This window comes from Cuculus canorus, chromosome 1 (assembly GCF_017976375.1).
Source record: "Cuculus canorus isolate bCucCan1 chromosome 1, bCucCan1.pri, whole genome shotgun sequence".
In the NCBI taxonomy this organism is placed as follows: Eukaryota; Metazoa; Chordata; class Aves; order Cuculiformes; family Cuculidae; genus Cuculus; species Cuculus canorus.
In genome coordinates this window covers 76,224,299-76,247,667 of record NC_071401.1, presented here as the reverse complement: position 1 = coordinate 76,247,667, position 23,369 = coordinate 76,224,299, and the positions used below count along the sequence as shown (strand labels likewise).

Genomic DNA, 23,369 nt, shown 5'->3' with positions numbered 1-23,369 from the left:
GTTTATCCTATGGAAAATAACCTCTCATACATCGTTAAGACAGACAGTTACAAACAGCATTTACCTGTGCCAGCCATGCAACTTAACTATGAGAAGTTGTGTCTTTGGGATCTCCTCAGCAAATGACTCATCTGCCGTTTTTTATTCTATGTAGCGAAAATGTCAAGTGACATTTGCAGTGACAGCACAGGTGCCCTTGCTTGTCCTGGTATAAATCCCAAGGGACTTCATAGTTCCCAGCTTTCTTGCCTCATTTCCTTTAAAATAACACTACGACAGACTTAACAACACCGCCTTAACTTTTTTTTATAAATCTGTATCTGATGGTGGGAAAAAAAATAATAAATCTTTCCTATCCATGTCTTCAATTTTTTTCAGCAGTTCACCAATCTTGTGCCTAATGGATTAAATAGAGTAGAATGCAATTAAATGGGTACGCAAAAATACACTGGAAATAAACTACCAAATCACTTATTCAACTTATGAAAAAAACTATTCAGGTATTTTTAGTCTTCTGAATCCTTGCGGGGGCGGGGGAGGAGAGGGGAAGGAGTCTGAAAAGTGCCATGAATCTGCAGTTACTCAAAGGGACCTCAAATCTTAGTAAGAAATAACAATGCCACCAGTTTTCCTTCCAAAAATAGTTCAATATATTCTTCCCTGCAGATTGTGAAGACCTCGCCCAGCTGCCTAACCTGGGAGCTTACAACTAGAACAGCATGATTTTTTTTTCCCCCTAAAAAAAGATAAAATTGCTACCCAAACAAGTCAAATATTTTTTTGAATGCACTCTGCACTTATTTGGTAAAAACATCTTCTTTCTTTCGTCTTAAATTCCCTTCAAACAGACAAACAACATTCCTTTTGATAGTAGAGGATAGACAGAGGGCAGTCATCGCCCTCTGCAGACAAACACACTAGGTGTTTTCGCTCTCAGGCAACAATATTCATAGAATTCAAGTTACTTCCCACTATTTTAGCCACCACTGCGAGTTCTATATGCCAGGATAATAATGGAATGAATTACCTACAATATGGTAAAAGACTAAGGTCTGGCCGCAAAACTATATGAGGAACGTGAACAGCTTCATTGTGTCATACAGAAATTCAAATTACTATCAGCAATACTTAAGCTGTACCAGAGTTTTTGTTTTAAGACTGCTTCTATTGATTAACAGCAGCAAGCACCCCATCTGTTGTCAGAACCACCTCTCCCTGTTTATTAGCATCTTTTCTTTTGGGAAAATCCCTTGTGACATGCTTCACTGAAATGGGATGAAACACTGATGAAAACTAATCAGCCTGCTATATGAAAAACTCATTTCTGACCTCAGACAGCTGAGCCCCACTGTCTACATCCCCTTGTCCACTGACAGCTGGATTAGCCATAGGCAAAAAACCCCAGACATCCAAGACTCTGCATGTAACATGCATAGACAAACAAACTGCAGAAGATGAACAGTTGAGAGAGGGAACAATTGGTAGTCTCAAGCAGCACTGATACCATGTACAGAAATTAAAATTAAAGAATAAAATATTCAAGCAAAAAGTCATTAGAAGCTTTGTCATTCTAAAACAATCTAAGACTGCCCTAGCATACTCAACCCTTTTCAAAGTTTAAATTATTTTGATAAGCAAAAAAAAAAGGAAGTTGTTCTCAACTTTGTGAATCTCTCTAAATTATCAAATAGTAACCTACTATACTTTCCCATTCAAAGGTATTGAAAACACATTGTAGTTGAACAAAATTGTGTCTTAATTAAGGAAAGCTGTTAACAATCAAATAACCATGAAGCAGTGAACAAGCCTGGTCTAACAGCAAACCACCCAATTCCTAATCCTTACCAGTTACAAAAGATCCTTGCAAAAAATTTTCATATCCTCACCTTCCATGCTAGCACTTCCATCTTTGCATTCTTTTCTCTCTCCACACCCTGCCCCATACTTGTTTGGGGTTGGCTATTCCCCCTTCCCCTCTCCAAGACTATGGCAAGCCCACACTCCTCTTGCAGGCCCACTCCTACACAGTCTTTTCCCACCTGTGTCTTTATATTGGCAGACAGACAGGCTTTTTTATGGATCTACTGTAGCGTAAGAAAGTCACAACAATTGAAGACGGTGGTGTAGTCACTCAATAATCAAGTTAAAACGTGTAGGAAAGCCCTGATTATGTATTAAATCCAGTGTATCAGGCTAGTTAATTATACTAGATTTAAGAGCTCTGTCAATGGCTGGTAAGAATTATTTAATGGTGTAGATAAACTGCCTTCAAACTCTGCTTCGTTTAGGAACAATTCGTAGGTTTGAATTCAATGTAGGCTTCAGAGCTGAACCTTCCAAACCCTACAAAATTTCAACACAGCTACATACAAACCCACACATTAATTTACAAGCAAAGACTAATCAACATGATATGACTAAAAAACCAATAAAATATAACCCCACACCATGTGTGGATGCCTAAAAAAAAATATAACCCCACACCACGTGTGGGTGTGTGTATTGACTGACCTTGAACACGGATAAAGAAAACACAGGAAGACAAGATCTGCCTTTTGTTCCTTCAGAATCCACAGGACATTTCAGCACTATATAGACATGATCACCAAACAAAATACTCTTCTCAAAAATAAACATCTGAGTCTCTCAGCTCCCCTTACTCTGGCCCACCCAACCTCCACTTACTCCTGACATACCCTACACCGGCAGCTGAGCTTTCTCCAGCCCATAGACCTCAAAAGTAATAACTAGAACTCTACAAAAAATCTTACTCTCAACACCTATAGATTTACAATACCATAACTGTAAGTTTCCATGCGTAAAAAATAAACCCAGTACGTTCCTGCCTTAAGGTGGGAATTATTTATCCAACTTCTGAAATATGGAAGCTATGTTAACGCATAGAGGATGCAGAACTATCAACCCTTAATAACGAACCACCTTATTCCTAATCGAAAACTGGTGTAAACTGGACACAAACAGCTTCTGTTTTCTTCCAGTAATGATTACTATCCCCTCTCTTTTGTCTAGCCTGAAGCTGCAATACTGAGATCACCACCATGCTGAAAAGAAGATATGGGCACCCTGTCATTAAGAGACCTACTGTGCTGTACCAGGAACAACTCAGTTTTCCGATTCTTGATCTTCTGCATCAGCATTTTAAATGAACCCTTCAACCATTTCTAAGTCAGAGCAATACTGAAATTCTGGCTTTCCCACAGCTATTCTGAAACCTTTTCAAGTGCCAAAATGCACCTCCCTGCCCCCAAAATACAGGAGCAGATATGACTTGAGTTCAGCAAAACCTAAGAGAAGGAATGCTGAAGATAATACCAGCCAACAGGACCAGCATGACAATTCATATAGAATGACAAACCTCTAGCCCACTCTAGACTTCTCTACCCAAAAGCCTTTCCCAAACTTCTGTTGAAACTGTGCTGGCAGTGGTGGCATAGAAACAGAGAGGATAGTGCAACCTCAATGACACATTATGCAGTAAAATTTTTCACAAAAAGGAATGGCTAAAGCAGATGCACTGCAGGAATGGTATTTAATGAAATAAATATTTATAACACTATCACAAGTCTACGTTACCAATGATATAGTTCTTTTTTCCAGAAAAAAACACTGGAATAAGTAGTACAACAAACTCAACAGGGCCACATGAAGTCTTTTTGCTCATCTGTTTAAGAGCCTGAATTCAAATATCGCTTCTCAGTCTATTCTCACAACATTTGGGTTTCTCAAATAATCTTCCAAATAAATACTTACACAGCATCCAAGTCCCATTTAGCCCAGTTTAGCCATAACTGAGACAAAATATGAGTGCAACGCTGTAGAAAAAAAAGACAATATTTTCCACATTAATAAAGAACTGAATACGGTTTTTATGCAGAAACTTCCCCTTGAGGCATCTTGTTCTCAGAAAGACAACAGATACTTTAAAGGAAAAACTGCATAAAAAAAATAAAAGTGAAAAAAACCAAAGCCCTCTCTGGGGAAGCCTCTTCTGGACTACAAAATTTAGGGTGCTTACACTGAGTGTGAGAGTTGGTGATATCTATGCAACTGTAAATCACTCAGTGATATATAGCATGGTTTTTAAAAAGTATTTTTATTGCCATAACTATTTTCAGATTAAAACAGACACTAGAGTTTTGGCACACTACAGAGCTCATAATATGGGCATGAAATCTCAGCTGTCTTAACGTGTTGGAAGCTGGAGGCATGACCTGGTTATAGTTGCATAATCATCTTCTGAAGCAACCTCTCCCTTCTTACCTCCCAGGGGCATATCAAGTTTCAGGTTGAGAAGCTAATTATTCAATTCCAAGTTATAACCCCTTCTTAATCTCCAACTGATGGCTGCAATAGTAACAGCATTAGAACAAGAAGCAGTACAATTTGAAACACTTGGGCACCCCATCTACAATTTCTCCACTGGCAAAGAGCAGGTATTTTCCCACAGCTTCTAGGAGTATGAGATCCTTTGCTCCTAATCTGGGGGCAATTTCTGCAACGCTCTGTGTAGAGACTCTTCATTGAGGTAGTGGAAATCTGCATGGGCAAAGTATAACATTGTCACTGCTGTCGTTGTCACTGCTGTCACCGACAGCAGCCTTCTACCAGCCTGTGGAGCTGTAGATCTGTGCCCTTCCCTGAGAATGGCAAGGTCACCACTCTCCATCCCTACAGTGGAGATGGGGGCTGCAGTGAACCAGGTGAAAAAAGCTGGCCCCTCTCCTGGGGCTGACTCTAAGTCCTGCTTCACCTTCTGTTATTTTATTCTGTGAGAAACAGAGCTACACCCCACTATCAATCCTCCCTGCTACAAGATAGTGCTGATCCTTATCCTGAAGTGGTTATGCAAGACTAAGATCCAGCTGATGGCTGCAGAAGCACAAAACAGATAAGAATGACCTTTATTCCCCTGCATTGTCTCTCTTGAGGATGAGTATCTGGGTCATCTAGAGACAATGCTAATCATCTTCCTACTGCAAAGGGACTAGCAGCTATGCTGGGAAATTGTGGGTCCCTTCCATGCACTCAGTACGGTACCTAACGGATGCACAGACTTTTCTCTGTCTCCACCGCTGACCAGACCTTCCTCCCTCCATCACACACAAAGAAACAAAGGGGTCTGTCTGAGTCTGGGAAATATACAGCTTCATTTCTTCATTCCTCTAAATAACGTCAGACTGTTCCAGAAATGCAGACACAAACTGAGAGTTCACGAAAAGGAAATGCAATGAACGCAAAGATATCCAACAGACAATACCCCTGACAAAGATTCACCCATGACAGCCACCTCATCCCTTGTCCCAGAGAAACAGCAGTGAAAATGGACAAATCGCTCTCTCCGGTGCCACCCCTGTGGTTCAGCCCCCTCAGATGGCAGCTTCCACAACTGCTGGCCTGAGCCATCTGCTCAGGTGAAAAACCCACTCCAACCCTGCCAACTGAGGAAACACACTCAAGTGCTCAGTAAATTTATGCTCATCAAAAAAACCCACCCTACTTAACCTATCCACTGCAACAATGCTGCTTCCCTTAATTTGGATATCCTGGGAACATGTCCAGGCCTTACTTAGAGCAGATGTATGGCAGCCTTAAAACACTTAAAACCACTTACAGCTGGAAGTTTAGAAGTGACCAGACAACTCTGATTTCTGGGACTCCCAGAGCAGAGCTGATTTTGTTTAGTGGATAATGTTCTTGCAGGCTTTGAGGCTTAATTTGCAGAAACTGAATGTGCCAAGATACGCACCCAATTTAACATCATTAGGCTTGAAAGCTGGGTTCGGTCACTTCACAGCAAAATAAAAGCTATTTTCCAAGCAAGATTGAAAACAGAATCACTTCGCAGCAATAATAATACAAATCTTCAATAGATTATTCCTCATCCAGCCCACTTTACACTACTCCTTTAGATCTCAATCTTTAGTCACTCTAATTATCACCAAGAGTAAGTTTTACAAGAGAGTCAATCTGGCAAAAATAAAACTAAAAAAATGCAAGCTGAAACATATGCTTGGATACAAAGAAATCAAATCAGAAACTACCTCAATGACTTTCCAAGGCCAGATCAGTTACAACAGATGATGAAACACAGGAGAGAAAAAACCCTAAACTCTAGCTAATATTCATAAATAGTTACTCTGCTGCTAAAGCTTGTGTGTTAAAAAGCTGCAGGGTCTACCAGCAACCCTCTGAAGTGACTGCGTAGTTTAATAATTGAATTCATCCATGCACTCTTCCCACATAAACCAAGGTATGGATCCTGATGCAAGGTATCTATGGTCAATCTCACAACAAATAACAATGCTATATTCACATGCAAGTTGTGTCCACATCACTATTTTTATACCCAGAGTGGTGAATGTAGCTCTGTCTAGCAGTGAATACTCAGCTGTTCGCATTATATGTGCTAGATTTAGTCTTCTTCAGCTGGAAAACAAAACTGGGTTGTAACGCTAGCATCAGGGTGGTATAGAGGTCCCTCGGGGAAGTTTAAGCAGCCTCAAAGAACAGAAAAGATGTCTTTCAAATATATATAAAAAAAAAAAAAAATCACTGAAAGAGACACACTGAGTACTATATATGAGCTCCAAGTGATTAACGAGTCTAATATCTGATAGCTTTAATAGAAGTTCAGTGAGGTCAACAGAAACATGTGATGTGTTTTATGTGCTCTGCTACATACTACCATACTTTATTCTAAACCAATAGTAACCTGCAGAAGTTGATCATAACTCTTCTGAATCCTGCCTCACAATTACAATGGGCAGCTCACACTGGAGGGAAGCTTCATTAACCTCACTAGATTAAGGATTTCTCTAATGGAACTGGCTTCTCTGTCTGGTCACCACTAAGCAGATAGAGACAGAAACACATCCTGAGCCCACGCTGCTCCGACACCCCACCTTCACAGCATATGTTCTTGAAAAGCAGGAAGCAGCGACTGCCTGGTAGTGGGAAAAACATCCTATTTTGAAGAATTTATCATTTAAACACCCTTCCACCGCTTCCCAAAACTGCTTAAGACAAGCGTATTGAAAAGGTTTTTTTGTTGTTTCTTCACTTTTGCTCACTACTTCATATTCTTCTCCTTCCCAAGGAGAAATCCCACAATCCCTTCTTCAGATTTACAGGGGGGAACCAACAATTTTGGTCTCACACATTTATCAGCATATTCATTTCTTCTTGCACCATTCTGTAAGAATCCTCTTGCATCCTCGTGAAACGTTTACACATGTCAGCAAACTGCTTACAGCCTGAGAAACTTTTTCCACTGAATTTTCTTTTAACACCAACAAAAGCTCAAGACTGAAAAACTCTCAGGCATTGACACTAAGTTTCACTAAAGAGAATGACTACTATTCCATTTGTCCTGATGATATACATTCTGGCACGAAGAGACCAGCCCAAGAAAACTAGTTGCAGACCTCTTCAAAGAAAGCATCTCTTAACTACCCCAGTGCATGGCATCACTGGAAGATGAGCAGTTTTGCTCAGGAACATAAACCACGCTGAAGCCAGGTCTGCGTGAGAAACAGGAGACAAAACTGTAAGCAAACCACAAAACACTCTTCTAAATGTCGCCTCCCCTCTTCCACACCTGCTGACTCCACTTCAACAAGCCTATTGTGAAACTGTAAAGAGACGCATTTGAGACAACCCTGCACGATTCCCCCCCGCTGCCAGACCAGCTAATAAGATACAAAAAAGCCAGAAGAAAGGCACTCCAAGCATCTGTTTATCCCACCGATGGACCACAGCAGTGAAGAGCTGCTGGACCTGATCAGGTGCTGGTGCCCTGCCTCCCGGCCAGCCTGGCAGAAGCCTCCCCTGTCTGTGCAGCCCTAGGTACCTACCCAGGCACCGCGCTGGGCAGCGCCTTCTCCCCAGACCCCTTCCTCAGGGACCAGGCATAGCTCCTGGCTGGCAGGCAAACCTCCACGTCAGGGAGAGGGACTGGACCAAGAGAGAAGCGATGGGGCCCCAGCTGCGGGCTGGGGCAGCACGCGTTGCGAACGGGTGGCAGCTGCCTGGGATGTGTTCCTGGCAAAAGCAGGCAATGCTGGTGGAGCAGAGCACTGGACCCTACAGCCCTCTGTGACCGACTGTCCTCCTCCTGCACTAATCCACCCGCTCTGCCAGCTTAGGGGATATAATTAGACTCACAAAGGAACCTTGTTACTGCTCCCTGCTAAGAGGCCGTAGCAGTTTTGATTAGTCATACCAGCGACTTTGGTGAACACTGCCTGCGGAGCTTGGCAAGGGAAAGCTGAGCAAAGCCCAAAGAATGAAACCAGAGGACTCTTCCTGGGGGAGGAGAAGGGAGGGGGGGATTTTTATTTTTAATTTTAAGTGGTGCTTGACACGGCATGTGGAAAATACACTGAGATTATGCTGCTGAAACTGGGTTCTTTTTTTTCAGCTATTCCATCCTTTCCTTTCCCAGTCTCCTAAGCAAACACGAGTGAACAGTCCAGTCTAGAACACTACATTGTAAAAAAAGTTAATGTCACCCATGAGATGACAAATCTGCCTAAGGAGCAAATGTATAAGAAAATCTCCAGAACAACCTCTGTGTCCTAAAATCTGATGGGCTGTCAGTAGCTTTTGAGAGTTATAGATATTTTTCCTATACATTAAAACCAACCAGTCAGTCTTCCTGGGGAGCAGCATTTCCCCCAAAAGAGAGGCAGCATGTGATATCCCTAGAAATAAATAACATCTGTACACAGAAAGGCATTGGAAATCATCATCTATGAGGAAAAGGGGCAGGAAGATCCTTCCATGCCCCAGGGAGACTCACGTTACTAATCCTGGAGAATTTTTTCAGGACAATTTATTTTAATAATCTTTTGGAAAAAACAAGGTTTATTCCATAGTCATAGCATTAATCCCCTGCTGCTGGCCAGATTTGCACATGTAAGCTTGCTATGGTTGCTGACCACCATCACATGTGAGGACGTAAAGAATACACTAAGAGGCTGCACAAAGTTTATTTGGGGGAAAAAGAAAAAGATTAGTTCTGCTGTATACTTAAGGACCAGCCCATGAGAATAAGAAGGAGAAAATTCCTTCTTATGCACTGGCCTATGTGCTGAGATCAAGTTTTCCTTAGGTTCTCTGATCCATCATGCCAAGTAAACAATGACTGTGCATCTTCATTGGTTCTGTGCCGTAACACAGCAGACTGATTGCCTCAAGAAGCAGACCACACCGCAGCATCCTTACCAACTGACTGACCCACATACTAGGTTTTCACAGGTCAAAGGGGGATGCACTTATAGTCGCAAAGGAGATGCTGGAAGTACAAAGGATTTACAGAAATCCCCGAACTTCAGGAGGGAGGAGGAGGTTGGCAAAATGGCAAGAACTGGTCTTATTTTAAGCAGGCATATTTGGACTTTAATAAGACATCCAGTTAAGACAGCATAAGGCAGAATTACACAAACACAAAGAAGTCCAATAGCTCTGCTCCATGAACTTGCTCCATGAGTGCAAGTTTGATGGTGTAGGGCTAAAACTTTCCCAGCCACACTGCAATAATTTATCAAGAAATGACTGCACTTTATATAAAGTTGAGAGTACTGTTTTCTTACTGATGTTACAGTTAATATAATGAGGGATGGTTTTGGAAGTAGTCTGAATAGAGGCAAGCTAGCATGATTCTTTGCTTATCAACATTAACACACATGCATGTGTGTACACATGCACGCTCTGTCCAGAGAAAGAACTTTCATTTGACAGGCCACTTTAATATTGTTTCTGAAAGAGTCTAAAAAACATGGGGTTGTTGTTGTGTGAATTAGGATGCAAAGTCCAGCTGACAAATGCTATTCTATACCTGGCTATTTATTTGGCAAAACAGGGAAGTAAAATCAAATGGAAAAGAGAATTTTTTTTCCTGGATTTCCAGCAGCAAGTCTATCTTCATGCTATGAAATAGAAGAATAAACTGCAGAGTAAGTACTATTGAATATACTGAAAAATAATACTGAAAAAGTATGAGAATTACATTGGTACAGTGATAACAAAAAAAAAAAACAAACAGGAAAACTAAGCTAAAAAGCAAGTTTCTTCTTCATTTTGAAGAAAAGGAAAATGTGAACCTCAAAATATAGCTGGTTTTCAATTTGGCTTTAAAAAGCTTTTTTCCAGTCTTAATCTGCAATCAGACACTCCTGCTAGACTGCTGCCAGAAGAGCAAGCAGACAAAGCAAGCTCAACTTACCTTCTCTACAAAGACCGTTGGGCATGACACTACATTTGCTGGAAAACAGCTGTAAATAAACAGTCAGCAAACTACTATGAAAGTATTTATAAAAGACTAGCTAAAACTTCAAAAAATATCCCTCAATGGAATAGGATTATTACCATGCTTATTCTATACATAGGAGTCAAAGATCAGAGATGGGTGACCAAAAGCCATGCACAAAGATTTCAGCCCACTGGCGAATAGACTTCTCAGTCAAGTATTTTGAAGGCAAAGACACCTCTCACTCAATGCCTTATCTCAAGCGTAAATCTACCTCTCCCCAAGAAAATACAACTAAGCAAATAACCTGAGATCATTACTCCAATGCTGTTGGATTACAGGGCAGAAGGAAAAGGAGCCTACAGCTGCCTTCACACATTTAGTGCTAGTGCAGACACGCTTACACAGCTATGACACTGGACTTATAATCATGAAGATACTGATTCTATGTAGTGCCAATTTTTCCTTAATAACTGCTTTTTTTTTTTTTTTCTTTAAAGCACTGTATATTCCTAGTTCAAAGGAAACCCCTCCATGCCACATTTGGAGCTTCCAGAAGGTTTTGCCTCCGTACTGAAACTAAAACACCAGCTAAGAGTTTTGTAATTCCAAAACAAAATGGGTCAAGGGCTGCTCGCGCCACCATCTACTCCCTCATTCACAGAATCAGAAAACCGCAATTCAGAGTGCAAAGCTTTCACCAAGAACACACGTAACAGTCCCACTGTGAATGGTTTCCCACATCCTTTTTTTCATTCATTTTAATAACCAAAGTTGTGTGGAGTAACCTGCTTATCACTTAGTAGTGCCACAGGCAAAGCAGCATCTGTGATCAAGCTTGCTGCCAAAGGTGCTCATCCCAGTTTGTCCTCCACTTGACTCTGGCTGCCAATGCAGACTTCACTCCCCTCTGAGCCCCTCATCTGTGCTTCCACAGGGATATAGATTTTTGCCAAAACTACAAAGATGAAAAATTGTTAAAACCCCTGAAAACTCTTCTGGGAAAAGCACATTTGGGATACTTTTGCCTAGATTGACCTTCCTGCATCATTAAAATATATGTTACCACATTTAATATAGGAACGTTTATCCAAAAGAGATTGTGTGTGCTCTAAGGTAGAAATCTCTAAATTATATCCTTTTTTTAAAAATCCCTTCGAAGTCATTTGATGAAAATAATAGCCACAAGAGGGCGCTACCAGCAAAGGATTAAACCACGGGGAACAACGACAGACGACGCTATTCAGAATGAAGAAAAAAAAGCATCTGTTGTGGTCAAGTGGTCTTATTTGCACATTTAAAATAAGTCCTCAGTCATTTAATTGCTACAGTTGTGATCTTCAGAAGTCGGGAGAGATTCTTTATGCCTCCATTTTTGAACGTGGACTTTGAGACGCGTTCATTATTCTTTCTCTTTGTTTTCAAAGGGAGATTACTCAGCAGTTTTTGGATTTTAGACACCTTTAAATGACTCGCTTCAACTGAGATACCCAAAATTAACAAGCTGTTTTCTGACATTACCATTTTTTTTTTTTTTTGAACGTTTGTAACTCACTAAAGTTCAATGCAATTAGTTAAAACATCAAAACTGTGTATGTAGCTTTGCTGTTTGCTTTTTGGTCTCTACCTGAATACTTTGCACTCCCTTCTTTCTCACCTTTCTTAGCAAAGTGCTGACAAATTCCAACAGCAACTACAAAGTCAGCCTATATTTCTGGAAGCAGCAAATAGAACTGCAGCATTTTTTTCAATGCAAAACAGGAGGAGTTCCTGTTTTTGCATTTTCCACTTCTAGTATCTTATCGTAAAAGGAAGTGACTCCCAAAGAGTATCCCTAAAAAAGAAGTGACTTAGAATTTGGAAACAAAACAACAAAAAAGTAACAACCATGTGCTTAACTTATGGACTTCTGGGGGCAGGGATAGGATCTAAAAGACAAAAGTAGTAAGAAAAGAGACCTATTAATATTCAGATATCTTAGAACAGCAAATTGAATCGGTATTTTGACAGACTGACAGAAGTCTCTGGGTACAGGTACTTGTCCCATTCCCTAAAATTTCAGCAAAGAAGCATATCCTACCTTAAATGCATAATTTCACATGTCAAAATTTGCACAAAGATTCACACGATTACCTTTTTGCCTTGCTCTCAACCACAGCAAGACCTATAGAGCCCGCAGCATTGCTCTTTACTTGCTCCTCCCATAAGCCGGGTAACCAGGTCTGACCTCCCATCTGCCAGTCACCCTCTGTCTGAAAAGGGAGCAAACAGCAAGGCTGCACTACAGTCAACAGTGCTTCTTTTAAAATGAGTCATGCTGGAAGGGGCAGGGGGAGCTGGGCCAACAGAACACCTCCTTTCCTATTCCACCACGTGGTAAGTTACATTTTACATAAGAAGAAACTAAAGAGACCTGCAAAATCCTCTGCTTGGGTCTGTGAAAACAAATAAACTATCAAGTCTTAGTGCCCTTAAAAAGTTCACTCATTAACTTGGGCAAATCAGGATTACACCATCACAGTTTATTCTGGTTTTCCTGGTACCACAGCCCAACTACACAGGCTCGAGCAGGATGGAACAGCAATTTCATTTACAAATAAGATATGCACTGTCAACAATGAGGTATTAAATCATCAATCTTCCTAGCTGCTAAGTTCCCAATAGACTACCATAATAAAACTTTCACATTCTGGAACTGTTTTTCCTCACTCTGCCTTGGGGAACTAGATAGGCGCATCTGGATGTCTGAGATAAAAGCGTTGATCTTGGGATTTATAGTATATTATATAAGCTAATACTTTTTCTTCATTCTTATTTTGGGCATATTCTGCTACCTTTTGATGAATAGATAGCATTAAACTCCTGATGTCATTCTCTAACCTCAGTTTTTGCCATGATTTATCAGAATTCCTCTAAAGGATAATAAAACATTTTTTAATAAGTATTCTGCATCTGGAAGCATCTAAAACGCTTCACGTATTGAAGAATCAGCTCCAAATGCTGGTTCCAGCAGGCTGTACTTTCAAACGTTTTGGAAAGGCTTCATTCATCAGTAATGCTGAAGAAAAACGCAGCCTCTGGTAGGGCAAATGCTAACAACAGCAGAAAGGAAAACACACAGAAGATTTTAGGCTGTCCCACTATGGCTGAGGCAAAGTTTGAGAAGCCAGTGAAAAGGACGCAGAGCAGCCTTTGGACACACTCACCACCACCACCTTTGCCCGGGAAAGAGTTAGCAAGCACAGCAGCACGCAGCAGCCTACAACAGCCCAACACACTGCCTTCAGCAAGAAGGAACTTGCTGTGTCCCGGGAGCATGCGGCCGTGGCAACTCTGCTTTGCTTGTGGCCAGAAAAAACGGGTGTGTTTTGCCTCCCAGCCACTTACCACAATGAGCTTACCATTTGATAGCTATCCCAAATGAACCGAGTTTCCTCAGAAACCACACTTCACATACCAGTGTTTCTACCACAAGGTGTGGTGCGTTCCCACGCCAATTGCAGATGTGATATACCTAACCACGTCCAAGGTGACCCAAAAACAGGAGTGAGGAAAGAGAGCTCCTCCAGTCCTGGGGCATTTCAGGAGACTGCCCAGCCTTAGTTCGGCTCATTCTTGGTTAAAACACTATAACCACATGATGCAAATTATTGGGCCTTCACAAAGAACAATGCCACGAGCTGAGATGCTTCAAGTTTTATTTGGGAATGCTGTTTTGCTCTGACATGCCCTCTATGCCAGATCAGATTTTGAAGACATTACCATTCCCTATAGTGCTTTCTTCCCCATTAGATGCCATCCCCTAGTTTGGCTGCCCACCTACCAACAAGGCTGCTGTGTGAGCCAGACCAAAGGACTGATTTTGATTTCAACTGTAATCCTGCAGAAATTTCCCCAAACCCCAGCTTTTGCCACTCTGTTCTTCCTCTGCACTCAACATGAAGCTGGACTTAAAGCGTAAGGAACGTATAACTCAGCAGTGTGGTAACTGTGTCTCTGTGCCAGCCTTTGCTTTGCCAGGTGATCCAGTATTATGCAGATTCAGCAGCAATGACCATAAAATAATGGGTTTCTTGTGTAAGAGATAAGATGTAAATTTGTTCAGTTATTCAGTAACTAAAGCTGCAACACTCTTGCATTCCTGCCTTTCTTTTAAGTGGTCACATTTCTGGAGTTAAGGGTTAGGTTCAGAAATTATTTTAAAACGGTTTTATAATCTTTTCAAATTGGAAGGTGTTACATGTAGTTACTTGACCAAGTAGAGCATGAAATCTCTAAATGCAGCATGGTAGGCTACTTGACACTTAAATATTTAAGAAGCATCCAAGTTCTCAATTTTGTCAGTCACGCAGTCTTCAGGAGGTGAAATATGCAACCTAAAAGTACCACAAGGGGAACTGCAGCACACTGAAACAGGAGTATTACTACTCTCCTGAAGTTGTACCTGTGAATGTAGAAGTTCCTGACAATGTTTAAAAAAACCCAATGCTTTTAAGTACTTTAAAGCAACCCCAAGCAAGTCAATACTTCAAAATGCATAACATATACAGTATTCCTTCCAGATGCAAAGAAGATTCCCGACTTAAAAATATTATTTATTTGGTCTTTAATAGATGGGTTCCAGTTCAGTCTCAGTCAGGAGTTTGCACAGATCTACAGCACTATGAAACACACACACTAAAAAAATCTCCTGTGCGTGCACATGAAAGTGCAATGTCAGACAAGTCAGTCTTCAGACCCCTAAATTATAGAAGGCTCACCTGTTTCCCCCTTCTCACCCAAGGAGCTATGCATTACGGATTCCAGCACCCACACTGAAATTCAACAGTGGAAAGTGGTTTTAAGAATAAATCCAATGTACCACTTGGTAAAAAACTATCTTTAAATCCTGCAAGCACTTGTATACTTTTTCACCTTTTGTCATGTGAGAGCTCTCACTAAACTGGATGAGACTACTCATGCTCAAAATTAACCATTTCAACAAGTGCTTGCAGGATTGAAGAAAAAAGCCCCTAGAAACCAGTCATGACTCACAGGTTGTTACCATCTGATGCACATTCCATTCCACAAAAAAAGCAACATTGCCCAATTTTGGTAATTACTTCACAAATGAATAGCATTGCCACAAGTAACCTTTTGAATAAGCATATTCAAATTATAGAGGATTCCTTTTACCCACAAGCTGTCTATGCCCTTCCTAGTACTCCAAACATCACCATAACGGAGTTGATTTGGTAAAACATGGTGACATCTGTTTTATTTTTTGCTTTCTGTAATTCAGGCTTTACAGGCTGCATTTTTTTATGTAAAGCAACAAATTATGAAAGTCACCACAACATAAAAAACGTCTCAGTCATAACATACATATTGAGAGAGTCCTGACAGTTGTACAAGACACGCATCCAAAATCATGAGACAACAACGTACTCTTTGAAAGCAGGGACAACACACCACCAATTTGAGGAACTGAAGCTTATGTTCAGTGTCCATCAATATATCACTAACAGAATGAATCAAACCACATTAATGAAAAAAAGGTGAGGTGGGCAGAAAATTAAGAAGTAAAAGTGTTTTCAGATGTAGACCCTACCTATCAAAAAGACAGCTGGTATGAGAAATGTCTGAACACCTGGGTAGTATTGGTAGAGTCATGGTGAAGGGAACAGATTCACACTTTCCATGTGGTTCAAGTGACTGCGCTGATAGTTAGGCAACCAGGGAAAATGGTCCAGGGCTCTTCCAAGGTGTAATTTGTTGAAAACACAAGGTGAAAGTGTACACTCCATTTGTCCTGTCCATTCCTTCCATCAGTGGTGCAGGATCATACAACTGAAGGAGGAGGAGCACAGTAGAGGCTCACACCTCAACACACGCTGCTTGCTTCTCTCTCCATGACAATACCTGTGCAGGAGCAGGAGTCGGTAAACTTCCTATCTGGCATATGTTTAAAACTGGCCATCCTGCCTTGCACAGGAGAGTGGGCCTACAGCAATGCACTGACGCAATTCTTAGTGAATTTGCAAAATAGGAATTAAACAGCCCAGCCCTTCCACCAGCTGCAGTCTCACAGAAACTCTCCAGCATTGAACTTGATAGCTGTTTGCACCTGTCACAAATACCCACTCACAAAGTCTGTATACCCAAGACCTGCACCGGTACAAGCTGTTCCACACCCACACGGATTTCAAGAAAAATGGGTAGAGAGGAGCTATCACACCTGCCTGCTTCTTACAGCAATGGTGTGTGCGCATGCGTATACAGCCTTAGCAAGCCCTGCTAGAATTTCCTACCTATGCCCAGAGTCTGGCTGAAAATACAGACATTAAAAAACCCAAAACCTGTTCTTGGTTAGTCAAGGCCAAGGCAATTTTCAAAAAGGAAAAACTTTGTCTATGGGGCAACAAGAGAGCAATCACTGCTATTTGTTCTGCTATAACAAATCACAGTTCGAGGAGCAATGAAATGAAATTTAACAGCAAAATAGATTTCAATCCTACTCAGCAGTGGTTCTCCATAAATGCATTTGGTTTATTGAGCAATACTTAACCCTAACCATTGACTAAATACAATACTTGCTTCAAATCTGCACAACCACATGTATCTTTCTACTCATTTCCTATACTAACTATTTTGATACCTATAAAACCTGAACTATCAAGTGGTCATGCAAGTAAGAGGCAGAATTCAGTCCTCAATCCATATCTTGTAACTGCACAGAAAACAAATCCTTCATCTTCCCAAGTCATCTCACGAATTGGTATTGCCAAGTTTCAAAGAGTACTCCTGTAGCCAAAAGGAGCTACAAAGCGCACTGCTAGCTGTTCCACAAGTGATAAATGGGTAAGACTAGATCCCCTTGGAAAAGGTCACTGGTGGTGTTAAACATTTTTCTGCTCAGAACATGGCAAAATTTCAGCGATCTCCCATCTGAACGCTGAAAATGACTGTCAAATTTTTCTTCCCAGACTTGTGCCTCTGGGCATTCATTAACAACTCTCTTTCTCCCGTGCTTCAATTAAATGGCTGTCTCTTTTCATGAAGCGCCACGCAAATAAAGATTATCCTAACTTTCCACATTTAGGTGTCTATAGTTCACACATCATGTCATGCACTTCCCTCATCAGGATTTTGCACAGCAATTTTCAGCATTCAGACTACACGTCTGGTGGTGTGTTTCATCTCGCTCTCCTTCCATCTTCTGTAACAACGGACTCTTCAGCACTGGAAAAACAGTTTGTACTTTTGCCACATAAAGGCACCAATCCAAAATGCTATATAAAAGGGAAAAAAAACCCACGCCTGCTCACATGCGTGTGCAACATGGTTGCAATTACACCAGAACTTCAAGGCTGGTTCTCAGGCATTTGTCAGTACCTGCACAGCTGGTCAAGTTACACTGAGAGTCCAGTTTCCTGTCACCAGCAGAAACTGATGAAAAGAAGTCCACGGCTACTCCGTTCCTTGCCCATTTGTTTCCACTGTGACAACAATCAAGCAGCCAACAGGACAACTGCATAGAGTTTCAAGGGTAGATCCCAAAGGCCACATAATTCCACCCCTCCCTTTACCATTAATAAACCACAAATGAAAGCATCATCTATGTGTCAATTTTTAACAGCTTAATCCGCCTCATGAATTCATAGTGAAAAATAATTTCAAACTTTCATGGGTTTGTGGTATATGCGTCTCTAGAATGTGCAAAGGAATGAAGATTACATTTGATAACTAGAAAGGAGTTTAAGTTAGAAGTATGCAGAGTAATTAAATTACACAGAATATGGTAACCACCTCAGTACCAACACTCAGAGCAATTTTACATGTGCATATATAGACATGCACACACCTTTTCCAAAACAAGAGGAATTCACATGTAATTCCCATAAGAATTGTCCTAAGCACACTTTCCTTTCCATTTTCCCAAGAAAGGAATCTATTGAAGAAACAACTCAGTACTACACTGAAGAACTAGCACATAATTAAGATATGTTGCTTTGACAAATCCACTGGAGAAAACAACACAAAAGACTCCTGAGTCCTCTTTTAACCCATGATCAAAAGTATACCACACTTGCTCAACCATCAATATATGTTAAGCTCCTTAAACAACCTGCTTGTCGTTAAGTCATTGATTTGGTTTAGATCACAATTGTGCAATGTGTCAAAAAAATACAGCAAAATGCACATGCCGATAGCCAGAGTATTTATGCTGAGTATTTGGTACTGCAGGCACTTTTATCTAGAGACCAATGGTATTTTCCCTATGCAAGTCTAGCATTAGATTCTTTAAAAAGAGCAGATGAAAATATTTTTGTGGAAGCCAGCTATCACTGCTGAGCAACACCAGCCCTCTGAGAAACCACTGCTACAGTCACACATTAATTATTGTGAATGAAACACATTAGTCCCTATGGCAAAACGTTTTCACTTAGTCTTAGCTACAGGTACACTGTATTTCTACACTGAAAATATCATGTCCTAGTGCTTCCCAGGCAGAGAAATACTTAGATAAGTACAAGACCAGGACATGGGAGTACTGCATAAAGAAGTGACCCGTATGGACAAATTTCATATGGACACAATTCTCTGTGACAAATAAACCTCTTCTCTGGATTAATTCTACTGGCATTAATACAAAGAAAACTCTGCTTTCCAGAAGAATTTTCTTTAAAAGTAATTTTTGCCCATCATGGTAGTTCTAAAAATATTTGCTTTTCCCTTAGGGATCAGTTTACAAGTCGATAACACAAGCAATCTTAGGGAAAAAGGTTTTCCACACAAAATCTAGATCTTGGCTTCCCAAACTAACCATCACAGCAAGGACAGACACGATTAAAACAAAGGTTCTTTTAACCTCCAGGACTGTGTGAACTTCGAATCATTTGTCTCTTTTGTGCTTCAGATTATGACACTGACACCCACAGGGAATAAAATGTTAAATCAACGTTATAGAGAACCATCACAGTGCTAGACAAAGGAAAGACATGAGGCAAGCAGACAAAAGGATGCTAAGACAACTTGCAGATCAATACTTCATTTTATACGTAACTCGATGGAAGAGAATTGTGGAATTATCCCCATCTCCCCAGAGAATAGTAAGGGTAGATCTAAAGAACACTGAAATAGTCTAAAAATGCTAAAGCAGCCATTTCAAGATTGCTGTAATTAATTAAAGTGCAGGCTGTCTCTTAAAGGGGTGGTCCTATCGAGCTGAAAACCTACTTCCCCAAGTAATTTTGCAGTCAGATCAGTTCCCTGATCCCATTCAATCCAGACCTGCAGGACTGCTCACAGAAAGACTAAACAACTGGTTAGCTTAAAGACGGGACTGTTTAAAGCACTCATAAAAATTCAGCCTAAGATTTAGGGCAAACAGAACAAAACATTACTGTTGTTCAAACCATAACTTCTGAAAGAAAGCATGCAACAAGGCTTTCATAAAAACCTGCACCATTTGAACTTCCAACAGGAAAAGAAAAGCTATTTCAGCACACATACAGTAGTGCATGAGAACAAGTTGGCTAAGAATAAAACGAGACTGGGTGTTAAAAGGTTTCTGACTGACAAAGGACTGATGTCCTAAGGCAACTTTCCAAGAGAAAGAGCAAAGTTGAAAAAACACAGACAAAAACCTTGAGCTAATTTCATTCAATAAGTTTTATGAAATTTTATCCAATATTATGCAGGCTTGTCAAATGACCCGAAAAGCCCTTGCCACTTTTGGGACCTATGGAAGTTTTCATAAATATAAGACAAAAATGTATTCCCTAACAACAGTCACTATTTCAGCCTCTTGGCTAGAATAGCTAAGTTGCTTTTGGCCACTGTACATGTGCTAGGGAAGGGAAAACAGGAGGGATGAGAAAGGACTGATGAAAATCCATCAGCTTTGCACCAAACTGCAGGCAGGCATGCATAGCAATGGGGCTCTGTTGCCTGCAGAGAACAGCCACAAACCCCCAGCAGCAAACCAGTGCTTGGTTAACTGTATGAAAGTTCTCCAAAATCACAGGTGTGAAGCACTTGTGAATGACAAGAATGACATAGCTGTGCCTCTTAAGACGATATTTCTGCATCAAATTTTCTGCCATTTCCAAAGATAAATCAGAATTCACAGATTCAAAGCAAGTTAGTGTGTTACCGAAAAGCACTAAGAAAGAGGAAATCTTTTCACTTGGTCTGAAGCTTTTCACAGTAATTATGACTTGCTGTCTTAGCAGATTCTTCAACATCTATAAAACTCCTCAACCCTGAAGTTCTCCCTTTCTCCAACAGAAACAGCTGATGTAACCTCTGCTAACAAAAGTGCTATTACGGGAATAGTCAGTACAAGTTGAAACTGCTGAAAATCAACTTGACTTACGATAGTTGCGAATGCCTTTTCATTTTGCATTTATTAGATTTAATGGTACAAAAATTTGAGAGAGCTTCCAGAAGTAGCTATTGCTGAGGATATAAACTATCACTTGTGAAAGAGATGCAGGTTCTGATAATTCCTTCCACCAAAAACACGTTAAACCAAAGGTGAAAAGCATGCTTTTGTACCTCTCTTACCTACTAGTGCTATTTCACAAAGGATAATCCTCAGTTAAGACAGCCTCAAACAGTGGTTATACTAACAGTCTCAGTCATCATACCTGTCAAACCCCAATTCTCAGCATTTTCAGTACTGCAACAAAAGTCTTTTTTGATCCTGACAAAGACACCCAAAATTACTTCATGAAAGACCAGCTGGTGTAACTTGATAAGAGTAATTAATTAGAAAGTTCTTATTCATCAGAGTAAGAAAGTAATTGGCAATATTTCGCTGTTCAAATTTCCTGGCTTGTATTTTTTCAGAAGTTACAAGATTTAACCTACTTTAACTTCTGTTGACTTTTGTCGAAATTATTTTACGCAACTTATTTTTAATTCAAGTTAGTAAAAAAAGTGTGAACTTAAAGTTGCAAGCCAAAATGACAAAACAAAGTTTCTGTAACATGTTCTCTTTTTATAAATGGAAGAAATGCTCGAGACTTCAAATATTCCCACAAAGCAGGAAAATGCTTTTCCAAAAACTTCCCAATGTAACCCACTCCTCACAGTCCAACTGGCCTGCACAACAAATGCACTAAAAAGCATTGCTGAAGCCTGCACACTGAAGGCAGCGAAGCACGGCCGGCCGGACAGCCTACTTCAGGAGGAAAGAAAGGAATGGAGTCCCAAGTCATCACATTACATTATTCACAGAACACGTTGCCTTTGATCAATAGGCTGCCTTTCTCCATGTCTTCATCCATAAAGACTCTGTATTCGAGAAGGAGGTAACACGACATAATATGCACATTAATAACACTGAATGAACCTCATTTTCTTGCCAAGCCTTGCAAATTTAGTTTGCCCAGAAGCTTACAAGGCTGGAACACATTTGGTTTTCTAGCTGACCGACACAAGCTTACCTTTTTACTACAAGCTTCAGTGTCTTGTGTGAACCTTTCACCAGACAGATTGCTTCTTGTCGGAAACCAGAGAGACCCACATCATTGATGCCAATAATTTCATCCCCAGCCAGCAATTTGTCCACAGCTGCAGCTTTGCTCCCATCTTCAATCTGAAGAAAAAGCATATCAAATGACAGAATATTCAGGTTGCATAGTGACACCTTTAAAGAAAGTTAATGAGCTTTCAATATTGGCTTCATGCAACACATTAATTAAGTGGTCACAATGATTTTTAAAAAGACATTTAAAAATGCTGTGGAGAGAGTAACGATACAGTGACAATCAGAACAGGAAAGAAATGGAAGGCAGAAAATCTGAGAAAACCAGAAAGCTTGATGGGAATTTGGGAGTCAAAAGCATCTGTGATCTTGAGCTCCATTACAGGACTGGTAATCATACTTGCAAATAGAGCTTTAGGCAGGCATCTTAAAAAAAATTGGTTCTCCAGAGAATGCAACCAATAATATTAACCATATAGTCAATAATGTTAATCACAGAGTCAATTCCAAAAAATACAGCATGTTATGAAACCCCAAAATAAGGCATAAGAAGCTGGTCTGGCAAATAAAGTCATTTTCATCAGGCACATAATGTTTAAGAAAATATTTGAGAATTTACAATCCATGCAGCTAACCGACAGCTCTGGACAGAAGAAGAAACGATGGTCTGAGATCCAAGGAAGAAAACCAGCATGTTACACTGCCAAAGAACACCACAATACTAAGGGAAATTCACTGGAAGACTATTTTGCTGCCACAGGCATCTCTTGTATGCTCTGAATTTATGCACACAACTACACGTAACATGTGGCAAAACATGCACAAGATAAATTAGAGAGTCAGATTTTGGCAATTCCCAACCCAATTAGGAAAACAAATGCTTTACGAGTTACTCATCTTTAAAATTTAAAACAAATCCCAAAAGCTCGATCAGCCAGACTAGCAAGTACTAACAGTTTGAACTGACTTCAATTATAGTTGTAGGTGTTGAACACTTTGCAATTCAGGCCCTCTGCTTTCTCAGCTTCTTCTCATCTTCTTTGCTGTCAACACAGTCTTCGGCTTCTCAATTGCTTGGGCTCATGATCTATGCCTTTAATTTTATTCCTCCCTCACTTGCTCACAATCCGTATCTCACCTCGTTTTGCAGATTTGACACTTCTGTCTTCAAAGTAAGGACTTTCATTTATGTCTTCATTATATTGTGCCTTCAGTACAGTATCTGAGTCCTACAGCATTAAATGCCAGTGAAGCTACAAAGGAAAAATCCTTGTAATTGCCTCAGCTACAGAAAGCTCCATAAAGAACTACCATCTTCTGAGGCACCAACATCAATCAACAACGAGACAAATCCAGAAGAAACTTCATGAATTCTGAAGCTCACAGTTCAGGTTTTAGGGACACTCCAGCAACTAAAGTGTAAACTAAATAAGCTAATAAAATAAAGCAATATCTCTTGATGAAAGTATATCAGAATGATCTCATACACCCAGCAATCTCATTGCAGGCACATGAAAGCTCTCTTTATGCAAGCCTAGAATAAATGTTCTTAAAAATCTTCAGTCCTGTAAATCTAAGCTCAAAAGAATGCCATTTAAAATGCTTGGTCTTATACCCCATTCT

At 40.4% G+C, this 23,369-nt stretch overlaps 1 protein-coding gene across 9 annotated transcripts in view; it reads right to left on the bottom strand.

Moving 5' to 3' along the window:
* Positions 1 to 23,369, bottom strand: part of SHROOM2 (shroom family member 2) — a 126,076-nt gene that overhangs the window by 54,150 nt on the left and 48,557 nt on the right. For 3 of the 9 annotated variants that reach the window (XM_054074052.1, XM_054073982.1, XM_054073990.1), the window contains exon 2: positions 21,706 to 21,857. In XM_054074052.1, coding sequence (XP_053930027.1) covers positions 21,706 to 21,857 — 152 coding nt within the window. Of the gene's footprint in view, positions 1 to 3,771; positions 3,834 to 7,874; positions 8,119 to 12,403; positions 12,524 to 21,705; positions 21,858 to 23,369 lie in introns of those variants that run through there. The other 6 variants (XM_054073998.1, XM_054074014.1, XM_054074023.1 and 3 more) reach the window with 4 other exon arrangements.